This window comes from Heterodontus francisci, chromosome 26 (assembly GCF_036365525.1).
Source record: "Heterodontus francisci isolate sHetFra1 chromosome 26, sHetFra1.hap1, whole genome shotgun sequence".
NCBI classification, from domain to species: domain Eukaryota; kingdom Metazoa; phylum Chordata; class Chondrichthyes; order Heterodontiformes; family Heterodontidae; genus Heterodontus; species Heterodontus francisci.
The window spans coordinates 73,634,555-73,646,627 of NC_090396.1; the positions used below are offsets into that span (position 1 = coordinate 73,634,555).

General features: G+C 43.1%; 1 protein-coding gene across 2 annotated transcripts in view; it reads left to right on the plus strand.

The window, feature by feature from the left end:
- Positions 1–12,073, plus strand: part of LOC137384469 (ran GTPase-activating protein 1-like) — a 752,042-nt gene that overhangs the window by 454,941 nt on the left and 285,028 nt on the right. For both annotated transcript variants that reach the window (XM_068058587.1, XM_068058588.1), the window contains exon 4: positions 3,897–4,076. In XM_068058587.1, the coding sequence (XP_067914688.1) occupies positions 3,897–4,076 (180 nt within the window). The remainder of the gene's footprint in view (positions 1–3,896; positions 4,077–12,073) is intronic.

The window sequence follows — 12,073 nt, forward strand, 5'->3', positions numbered from 1 at the left end:
CGGCTGTTCCAAGAATATTGAACCTTTTAGAGGAAAATGTCCCATTCTTATACTATTTGACTACCTTGGGCTGCACCTACTCATTACAGTATGCAGTAATGCAGTATCTCAATGCTATCTTTTACTGTGGTATGATGTATCTTAGCAACTTTGCCCTTATCTCGCTATGGACCATCTCTTGACTTGGGTGTTTATTGTTCTGTCTTTTCAGTTTCCAAACTGTCTTGCAAAGCATGTTGGGATAGTTAGACGATTAAACTGCTTTAAAATATTCAAACAGCAACTTAAATAAAGTTTTTTTGTTCATCTTTCAGGGATTTTCCAACAAGTTAGTTACCTGACACCAGCTTTCCCCAAAGCCACCTTACATCAAGGTCACAAGCATCTTTGCAGCTGGTGTAATTGTTCTCTCGTGGCATGGGTTTGAACTTAACCTTGCTATCAACATTGTGACAGTATGTGTCACTGGTCCAATGACCTTTTTGAACTTAACTCCGAGCAGTGCAAATTCTCGACATGAGCAACGCCCTTACTCAGGTTTCTTTCAGATTGGCTTCTAACATTTATATGTGCAGAAACAGGCCCTAGGTTTCTGTTGGTACACCAGTGACTTTTGCAAGTGTCCACCTGGCTTTGTAGGTAGCATGCTCACCTGTGAGTCAGCAAGTTATGGATTCAAGACCCACTCCAGATGCTTCAGTATAGAATCCAGGCTGACACTTTAAAACAGTACTCAAGGAGTGTTATATTACCAGAGTTATGCATGAGCTGTTAAAGCAAGGTCCTGTCTACCTGCTTGGGTGTTTTTCAAAGATCTTGTGGCTCTATTCAAAGAAGAACAGGAAGGTTCTCCTAAAGTCCTGCCCACAAGTAATCCCTCAACCAACAGCTTGTTATTTATCAGACCTTGTAGCTGCCAACTTTCCAACTGTTTACACTTCAAATGTAATCGATGTAAAGTACTTCAGAGCATTCTGAGGGTTTGAAAGGTGCTGTATAAGTGCAAGTTTGTTCTTTTCTTTCTTTTACTGGCTATGGGGTCTTATACCTCTGTAATCAGAATTTCAGCATCTTCCTGCAATTTCTGCCTAAGGTCTAAGCAGGCAGCATGGCAGATGACTGGAAAACCTCACTAATGCAAGAAAGAAATTCAGAGAAAAGTAGGAAGTAGCTTGATACAACTGAGGGGCTTGCTCGGCCATTGCAGAGGGCAGTTGAAAGTCAATACATTGGTGTGGGACTGGTGTAACACATAGGCCAGACCAGATAAAGTTAGCAGATTTCCTTCCCTAAAGGATATTATTTGGGTTTTCACAATAATCCAACAGCTTTGTGGTCACTTTTACTGAGACCAACTTTTTATTTCTAGATTTTTTTGAAACAAAATTCCAATTCGCAAATTACTATGGTGGGCTTTGAGCTCACGTTGATGGATTATTAGTGCAGACCTCTGGATCACTCATGCAGTAACATAACTGCATGCACCACAAGTATGCAGTGTGGTCAGATCAAAATGCCAAACAGTGTTTAACTGCAGCACTCAGACATTGGGTGGCTTCTGCCTGTGTTGCAGTGGAAGCTGAGACATTGGTCATCAGATGCTACATCATGGGCTGGTCCACAAGTGCTGTCATGGAATTGGCCATTACTTGCACACTGGAATGGATAGGCTCCAAGCTCCGTTTGAAGCCCTGTGCCAGGTTAGAGCCTGACTTCTCCATGTCCCTTGACCATGACAAGAGGCCATTTGGTAGGCCTACCAATCCATCAAGCATCTTGGTGTGCATGCACATCAGTGTTTTCCTGGACGCCGTCCATTAAAGTCCTCATCTGAGTCCTCTGCAGCAGAACTCACCTGCAACCTCATTCTTCAGTGAGCTGGCACATACACTATCCTTATTCCCTGCCCTTGTTGCAGCCCACTCATGCCCAGTGATTTACCATGTGCTGATGCCAACCCTATGCTACCCTCTAAGGTATTTGGAATGCCAGTATCTGAGTTGGTGGCTATGAGTATAAGATCAAGAGATGGTGCTCCTTCATCAAAGGTCTGGTGTCGCTCTCACCCTTCAGGGTGAGGCTGCACTGACTGGCCAGGTGGCAAATCTGGAGTATCTGAAAGAGAAAATGAGAAGGGGAGAGTTGGGGTGAGGGAAGGGGAAGTTGGGTGGAAAGCAAGTGGTCCAGGTTCACTCCATCCCCAACATGTACTTTATGCCACATAGCAGGATGAGAATGAAGTGGAACTTAAGAAGAGGCATAAGGCATGAATATACCATCATCCTGAATGTTCTTGGCAATGCTAGATGCAAGGGTCCTAGTCACTGCTGGCCCCATGATGTGGAACACCATCTCTTCCAAAGGGATCAGGAGATGCAGGTGTTCTTGGCCCCCACCGGTTCTCTGCTGCTCCATGCGATTATGTATGATCTTTTCCTGCAAGAGACAGGGCAGAATGTCAGTTAGTGTGCTGCAATGTGTTTAGTTGATGCCATAGCTGAATAACTGGAGGTATATGGAAGCTGCCGTGATTGTGAAACTGGCAGCCTTGGTAAATGTGTGAGGGTGAGGTAAAGCATCTGAATGTTAAGCATGAGTCCTGATTGCTGATGGGTGAGTAATGAGGCTGTGGTGCATTGAACAGTATGACAGGTTGGTAGTGCAGTGGGTAGGCGTTATCATTTGAACATGAATTCAATGATCTTGGCCATGCGTGCAAAGTCTTTGAACTTTTCCCAGACAAGCGACCAGATCCTCGAGGTCAGCTTCCAGGAATCTGCCTCCCTAACCAATTGCTCCCATTCCCTTCACAGTGACTGCCTGGCCCTCTATGGGAATATGGCCTCTCTTTTCCTTTCCACCTCTGTCACCAAGACCTCCAGTGCCGCACAGAAGAGCTTGGAAGCCTCCTCCCTGCTCTGCTGCTCCAAAGCCTTCTTGATCCTGTTCCATCAGCTTCTGAGTGCACCTTCCCTTTAAGAGGGGCAGGCTGCCTTAAAAAATAGCTGTATGTAATGTTAGCCACACACACTACTAGCTCCCCTACTGAGCATGCAGCCAGTCAGCAGCACGCTTTGCACTGGGCTGCACGCTACAATCATGCTGATGAGCAGGCAGCACAAAGTTTGCCTCAACGGGACCTGTGCAGGGATCGTGCAACATGATCACTGCACCCAACATCAGGCCTAATTGAATTTTTCCCCTAATGTCCCTTAAGCTCTGTTTCAAAAGAATGCCCCTTCCCCTCTGCCACCCCCGTTGGTGTGTCTTATGGCATTTGGATTTTCCAAATCACCACCGTGTGTATCTTTTGTATCTTTTTGCAGAGATTATTTGGTGCCAAGTTACAGGCAGTTTTGTGCAACTTACTGAGAACTAGGTTAACGCTGCCTCCAACTCACTTCATAATGGACAATTACAGCTGATTCAAACTTAGGTCTTTGAGGTAAAATGATTATCTGACCCACTGCACAGCTAGCTCCCTTCCTTCCTTCCCAATATTCTATCGTCAAAAGCTTCCATAGAGGTTGCAGCTTTCAAGTTGAAAGCCATTGTGAGTAGGTTCAAGGCTGCAGAATTCACTTCCATTAATATGTATTATATTATGACAGCCACATCCTTTATTGTTATGAAAACCCTGGCAACATGACAGTGCATAAAGAAAATGTTCAGCCTTCAGCATATTTTCTGGTATTAATTTTGCAAAAATAAAGTGTTGATTCATGGTGGCAGGATTGAGTTTCAGAGTAATTACAAGGTCGGATTCATACTATTTCTGTGCAGATTGCACAATAGTATCTTGGGACTGTAAGTGTTTAGAAAGTCAACCTATAGAGGGGACATTCACTTAATGGGCAGAATGCCATGTTAATTCATTTTTTTTATTGCTTTCTCAGAAGTCACTTGGTGAAGCTGTCATACTGGCTGGGGCTGAGCTGACAGAGCTGGATTTAAGTGATAATGCATTTGGACCAGATGGAATTCAGAGCTGCGAAGATCTCCTGAAGAACAGGAGCTGCTACACCCTCAAGGAGCTGAGACTTAATAACTGCGGCCTAGGAACTGAAGGAGGGAAGGTACAGTATGCAGGCAAAAAAGCCCCCTTGAATACTGGTCATATTGGGATTTCATAATTAATATGAAACAAGTGACATTATTGTAGTTTGATCATCTTCAGGATATTGACCGCTAAAGTGTAATGCCAAACATTCCTTTAAAAAATATTGATAAATTATTCATCTTCAAAACAATGCAGGTCCAATTAACCAGTCTGCTGTGATGATCTGGTAGGGCGCAAAGGCAAGGAGCTAGTATTAACAGAAAATGGATCAATACGTCATTTTATTCCCATGCCTGATGAACTGCGTAACTTAGTTTTAAAACAAGTTCAGATAAAAACTGCACAAATCCTTGTGGGGACCAGAAAGTGAAAAATGAGCACCAAGCTTAAAAATAAAACAAATTAGTTCATTTGTGAAGAAATGCTTGGCATTTCATTTAAATCGTTACTCAGAATAGGCATGATTCAGGTTGGTCTGCAAATTTATATAACAGTTGTATTTAGTTCTTTGAAGGTCTTGGACCTTTTGAAACCCCTCCTACCTTGACAGCAGGTCCTATCCATCTGTGTTCCTTAATAAGTCAAAAACTGGATGATTTTTGAATGCTTTCTTGAATGTTTTATTCTGCTTCACCTGAACAAGCCATAATGGGCCCAGAATTTGCTACTGGAATAACGGAGAGATGAAAGGGGCTTGCAGTTATTGATGTGTAAATCGTCCAGCAACTTGTGGCGAAGAAGCGCTACCCTGTGAATTGCGAATCGTAATTTGTACCACTCCACCGTTAGCTTCCCTAAAAAGGCATCTCACTGTCAGTCTCACCACTGACATTCATTGATGTCGAGATTTACGGTGGTTTACTACCAGTGTGTCACACTGGCAATGGGCCATTGTTGTTGTCATCTGTTCTTTGTGCTACACTGGAAATGTATGGAGGAAGGGTTGTAAGTTTCTGTGGTGTTCTGACACTAGTGTTGCGATCCTCTGATGATAATTTTTCATTTGAACCCAGTCTTATTTCAACCAGCACTTAAGCAAAGTGCTCCTCTGTGTAACTGGAGGAACTGGGAAAAGCAAGACCTTCTTGATTGGTTTAGTTTGTTGTCATTCACTTGCTTCCTCCAAAGTTACTAATGAAGATGAAGGAGCATCAATAGAGCTGGGAAGAGACAGTGTCAGTGGTGTGACTGCACTGTAACCTCTTGGTGCAGTGGGCTGGATTCCTGTGACTCAATTAAGTGGGCTGCGTTTGATTAAATTGCTTTTGAGTCATGCAGAATCATGATTAAATGCTACATTAACCTCCCAATATATTTTATTTGCATTCTCTGAAATTCCTAGCCCACACCATTTATGTCTCTTATGCCCATGTCTTTACTCACACCAAATCCCATTCCCCTATCACCCCTGTGCTTACTGACCTTCGCTGGCTCCTGATCAAGCAACGTCTTAATTTAAAAATTCTCTTCCTTGTTCTCAAATTGCTCCATGACCTCACCACTCCCTATCTCTGTAATCTCCTCCAGCCCCAAAACTCTCCGAGATCTCTGCACTCCTCTAATTCTGGCCTCTTAAGCATCCCTGATTTTAAGCTGCACCATCAGTCCCGTGCCTTCAGTTGCCTGGGCCCTAAGCTCTGGAATTCCCTCCATACATCTCTCCGCCTCGCCACCTCACTTTCCTCCTTTAAGACACTCTTTAAAACCTACCTCTTTGATCAAGCTTTTGATCATCAAACTGAACTCCTCCTTATGTGGCTCAGTGTCATCTTTTGTTTTATAATGTTCCTGAGAAGCACCTTGGGATGTTTTATTACATAAAGGCACTATATAAATATAAGTTGTTGTTGTTGTCCCCTTCACTTAAATTCTCCCCTTCTCACCTTCTCTTCTATCTGTCTCCTCCATTTCAATTTCTCTTCCCTAAAACTCTCTGCTTCTCCACCTCTCTCAAAAGCAACTACTTGTATTTATATAGCACCTTTAACATTATAAAACATCCCCAGGTGCTTCACAGGAGTGTTATAAAGCAAACTTCAACACGGAACCACATAAGGCAATATTAGGGCAACTGGCCAAAAGCACGATCCAGGAGGTAGGTTTTAAGGAGCATCTTAATGGAGGAAATAGACGTAGAGAGGTGGAGAGGTTTAGGGAGGGAATTCCAGAGTTTAGGGCCCAGGTAGCTGAAGGCACGGCCACCAATGATGGAGCGATTAAAATCAGGGATGCTCAAGACACCAGAATTAGAGGAGCACAGAGATCTTGGAAGGTTATAGGGCTGTGGGAGATTACAGAAATAGGGAGGGACAAGGTCATGGGGGATTTGAAAACAAGGATGAGAATTGTAAAATCGAGGTATTGCTTAACTAGGAGCCTTCTTTAAGCCTCTCCTTAAAACCTCGTTCTTTGACCAAGCTTTTGGTCACCTGTCCTAATGTCTCCTTATGTTAATAATGTTCCTGTGAAGCACCTTAGGATGTTTTACTGTGTTAAAGGTGCTATATAAATTCAAGTTGTTGTTGCATTTAGTTTCTGTCTCTTTCTCTAGTTCTCTGTTCTGTTTTATTTATCTCTCTGAATAGTCAACCACACATTTTTTCCATAGGCTACCATTCCTTTTCCAACACTCCTAATCCCCACCAGTGCTATCTCTCCAAGATGTGTACTTTTTTTCAAAAACATATGAACATATGAATTAGGAGCAGGAGTAGGCCACTCGGTCCTTTGAGCCTGCTCTGCCATTCAATAAATTCATGGTTGAACTGATTACTCCACATTTCCACCAACCCCCGATAACCTTTCACCCCTTTGCTTATCAAGAATCTATCTACCTCTGCCTTAAAAATATTCAAAGACTCTGCTTCCACCACCTTTTGAGGAAGAGAATTCCAAAGACTCACCACCCTCGGAGAGATAATATTTCTCCTCATCTCTGTCTTAAATGGGCGACCCCTTATTTTTAAACAGTGACCCTGTTCCATTTGCTGGGTTATCTTAAGAGTAGTATGAAATAATTTTTAAACTGCCAATGGGTTCAAGGAACTCCAAACTCCCTAGGCTAAACATTTTTCTTTCCAGTTCATAAACTGTGACACGAAAATAATATCACAGTAATAACGATATTCAACTATCTGTCTGTTGTGTTCTGCCCCTAGGGCAGGTCCTAACTCAGGTGTCACACTTGAGATTCTTGAGCCACTTACTGGGAAACAGCAGCTGAGGTGGTTTCCCTGTTGCTTTCCTCACAGTTTTTATCTTTCAACAACCTTTTCCTAGGGGCTGCACCAAGGCTGAAGAACCCCCAACTCGCTGGATATCAAACCTAGTATTCAGAGCCGGTGTTCCAATCTCCAATCACTGGAGTGGGACTCAGAGGCCGGAATACTCTCCCTGAGCCAGTGGATCCCTCCATCCAGATGAGAGTCCCCCACTAAAGGTCAACCCAGTCATTAGTATAGCCTCCATTCATCAAGACATCAACAATCGCTTATCACTGGAATATGAATTGTAAATTCATAAATTAAACAGCCCACCTTTTTTCAACCAATTAAAAACCCAGATTGTGAAGATTGCTATGGCCACATTATAAATGTGTCTAGATACTTGAAATGTTCTATTGTATAATTTGCATTATTTAACATTTCCATAACATAGCACATTGTCTAAGGTACAGCTATATATCTCTTCACATATCTTATAATTTTAGTGAGTTATATATATGCATGACTAATTTTTTTTATTCGTTCATGGGAAGTGGGCATCACTGGCAAGACCAGCATTTATTGCCCATCTCTAATTGCCCTTGAGAAGGTGGTGATGAGCTGCCTACTTGAGCCACTGCAGACCTTGTGGTGTAGGTACACCCACAGTGCTGTTAGGGAGAGAGTTCCAGGATTTTGACCCAGTGACGGTGAGGGAACGGCGATATAGTTTCATGTCCAGATAGTGAATGACTTGGAGGGGAACTTGCAGGTGGTGGTGTTCCCATGCGTCTGCTGTCATTGTCCTTCTCAGTGGTAGAGGTCGTGGGTTTGGAAGGTGCTGTCAAAGGAGCCTTGACAAGTTGCTGCAGTGCATCTTGTAGATGGTACACACTGCTGCCACTGTGCGCCGGCGGTGGAGGGAGTGAATGTTTAAGGTGGTGGATAGGGTGCCAACCAAGCAGGCGAGATGGGACAATAATGTTTGTTAATGTATAAAAGAAAAAAGAGATTTATGCATTTTGAAAACCGCAGAGGTTATTCAGTGCTCAAAGCCTCTTACTGGTTTTCCTGATCTATTCCAGTGAACATGAGACTTCAACATACAACAGTTTAAGACAAGTGCAATGGAGGGTTGCCAAACACTGTAGCTGGAAGTGTCTTGCTGGAATATATTTCAAAATGTGTATTGCAGTATTGATAGGGGGTCAGTAGATGAATGGCAATGAATAGAAATGTTAACGAGGCTGGCTGTGATGCTAGCCTAGGGACTCAAGCTGCAAGAAAGTATGCTTCATGTGAGATTTCATAAAGATAATGTGGGCATTGCACAGTTCGTTCATGGGGAACCCTGTGTGCTGAAGCCAGACACTTATGAGCCCTGTCCTTTGGTAGCCACCCAAGCTCCTTCTCTGGGCAGCCTATATTTCCATTGCATTTTTCGTTTGAATCCTATAGCAGTTGTTGAGGGGAAAAGGGTAATTGCTCATTTCCAAACCTCCTGAAAGACATATTGATGGAGCAAATGATCCACACAGAATGATGACCATTAAAACTACCCTGGTGTTGTGCCCTGAGGCACAGGTGGGATTTTCACACAAAGAATACAAAGGAATTCTTTTTGTGGCTTTAGCATGAAATGTCTTCCCTCCTCCACAAAACCAGAGTGAGCTATTACTGTGCAGCACAAGATATAAAGTCCTCTGCACATGAAATGTCAGCTAATTAACAATCATTAGATATTCGCTATAAAACAACTTGCCAGCTGAGTTTTGCTAACCTAATATATGACTGTTGAAAACCTCACTACGCGAGATGTAATAATTAGCTGGTCCATGCCCCAGTGCATGCATGTTCTCGATGGTGATCAGTAGATCATTAAGCCTCTTCCACCCTCAGCAGTTTTCATAATAGCACTTCAGAATGAGAAAACTGGTAGCAATGTGTGTCTGGGCAGTAGGAGGCCAGGGAAAGGTAAAAATGTAATTGTGGTATTCACTAGCTAATAGGCACCCTGTCGTTGGGAATGTTTATTTAAAGGGAAAACACGTGCTGAGTTTCAGGATTCAGTCCTCGTACGTTCTGCAGGGTGCACTTAAACAAATAAATGTTTACCTCATCACAGGGGTGGTCACAGTAAGGAACTATGAACTCTCTTCAACCTTCAAACACTAGGAGAGACTTTCAGTTCTCATAAAAGTTGCTTGTATAAAACTTGTAAAAATGGTTTTCTATGAATTATAATCATAGAATCATAGAATGGTTACAGCACAGAAGAAGGCCATTTGGCCTGCCAGACCCATGCTAGCTCTCTGCAAGAGCAATTTAGCTAGCCCCATTCCTCTGCCCTTTCCTTGTAGCCCTGCAATTTTTTTTCCCTGAAGGTGGTTATCCAATTCCCAATTAATTAACATGTGAGATGGAATGTGAAAAGCTATGTTTTTCTACCCTTTTTGTGGTGAATTTTATTTATTGCCTAATTGAGGTGAGTGGTGTCAGTGCTGAGTAATGGCTTAGTGTTCCACTATAGGTGCCTTAGCTCGGCACTGAGAAGCTGCAAGTCAGGTGCAGCATGGGTTTGATGCAGTCTCCACTCTGTCCCTCATCTGCCCGCTGAGAAGACCACTCCCTACTACCCTGTGATATGGACAGGTGGATGATGCCATGGCTGGTTTCCACTGTTCAACTCCCAACTGACCACAGATAGTGTTTTTGTATGATTAGTGTTTCAGCCCCTGTATTTGGTTTGCCAAATAAACAGACAGTAACAGGTTTTCTTACAGGTTTAAAACAGAAGATTAAATATTTATTGAACAATATTCATCACCCAAAATGGTCTCAATACCACCCACGCATGCATTCACTCTCATAAGCACAGTCAAGAAGAGAGAGAAGGTAAAGAGTAAGTGGTATTTTGAGTTCAAGATGTAAAAGTCTGTTGTTTCAGGAAAACCTGTGGGATCCTCTCAGAAGGTGAGTTTTAAAGTTGCAGGTCTGTTTGCTGGTTTTCATGTATTTGCTGGATTTCTAAAGACTTCCGGTAGTTCACTTCAGTTTGAAGGGAGTGCTGATGTTCTTAGTTCAGTTTTCACAGGTGGAAGAGTGGTTTAAAAGGTATTCTCTTTTTTCTGCTGCAGTTGGCTTTCAACTCTTGTCAGCAGGGTTCAACGGTGTTAGCTGGAACTGACCTCTCAGCGTTGTGCTGGAATTCAAGATGGCTTTCGATGTTGACTGTGTGGCTGGAGAGCCCAGACTGATGTTGATGATGAATGTTCTGAACTGGAAAGACCCCTTTGTTCTTCAAAATGATTACCTTTAAAGGTGGACTCATAAGTGTTAGTTTAGCCCATGTGATTTTAGGCTTCAGTTCTTGATGAGCTGGTACAATAGCTTTTGATGGCCCATTTTGATAAGATTGGGGCTGTTCTCACTCTATTGTGTGAAGGGTAGCTAGAGACGTAGGGTATGGGGAGTGCCTTTGTCTTAGTCTGTTTTGTGTCTAGCTCACATCCATGTCTGATAAACTGACTCATTTCCATGCAGAAGGTTTCAGTTCTAGTAGACATAGATGTGGATTTTAGTGCAGGAGTTGATATGGGTCATGTGACCCGTCATCCATTTTGTTGACAGCAAATGTACTAGTCTTTTAAAATTGCTCTAATTTTTTTATAACCCGTCAGTTTGTTTCTGTATTTTCATCGCTGCACTTCTCGTGAGCGTCACACCAGATTTAGATTTAGATATACAGCACTGAAACAGGCCCTTCGGCCCACCGAGTCTGTGCCGACCATTAACCACCCATTTATACTAATCCTACACTAATCCCATATTCCCACCACATCCTCACCTGTCCCTATATTCCCCTCCCACCTACACTAGTGGCAATTTATAATGGCCAATTTACCTATCAACCTGCAAGTCTTTTGGCTGTGGGAGGAAACTGGAGCACCCGGAGGAAACCCACGCAGACACAGGGAGAACTTGCAAACTCCACACAGACAGTACCCAGAATTGAACCCGGGTCGCTGGAGCTGTGAGGCTGCGGTGCTAACCACTGCGCCACTGTGACCATTTCCCACACCCACCTTCCGCTCTGAGAGACACTGTCAATCAGCCCTGAATTAGGTGCAGTGCCTGTTATGAGCTGGATAAAGTTCTTCCAAACCCATATCATACAGCCAGCAGACTGAGCATATCTGTCCATTTCTTCTGGGCTGGGTTGAACAGGATTTCCCAGAGGTGAAAGGGCACTGCAAAACCATTAACCTTAATCCCATTAAGTTTTGATTTAGCCATGCTTCAGTTCATCAAAAATGTTCAGATGACCAGTTAGCTTACTTTAAGAGGGAAAAAACACATTCCTTTGATTCCTCACTGAGTTTATCTTGCGATTAGTTGAGTCATACGAATGAGGAAGGACCTCAGCTTGGTCTCCCATCAGTGCTGAGTTAGCTAATTGCAAACAGGATAGAGTCAGGGTGCTATCATCGACCTCAGTGTGCCTTTATTAGGGCAGACAGCAAAAACCAGAATCCCATCTGTGATGCTATCCAGCATCCTCTGTTAGATAATGCATGTGTGGACATCAGTGAGGACAGGAGTATTCTCATCCGTGATGCTTGCTGCGGGAGAATAATCTGCCATTGCTCACTCTAGAGGCTCATCCATATTTATAAGATCATTGGATGAGGCATTAGAAACCATTCAGCACCCTGAAACTGTACCCAGTGAGAAGCTGGCACCTTCAGGAGAGAAGAGAAATGGTGAGGATTACAACAACAAAATAAAATTGGTATTCCTGTAAAATGTT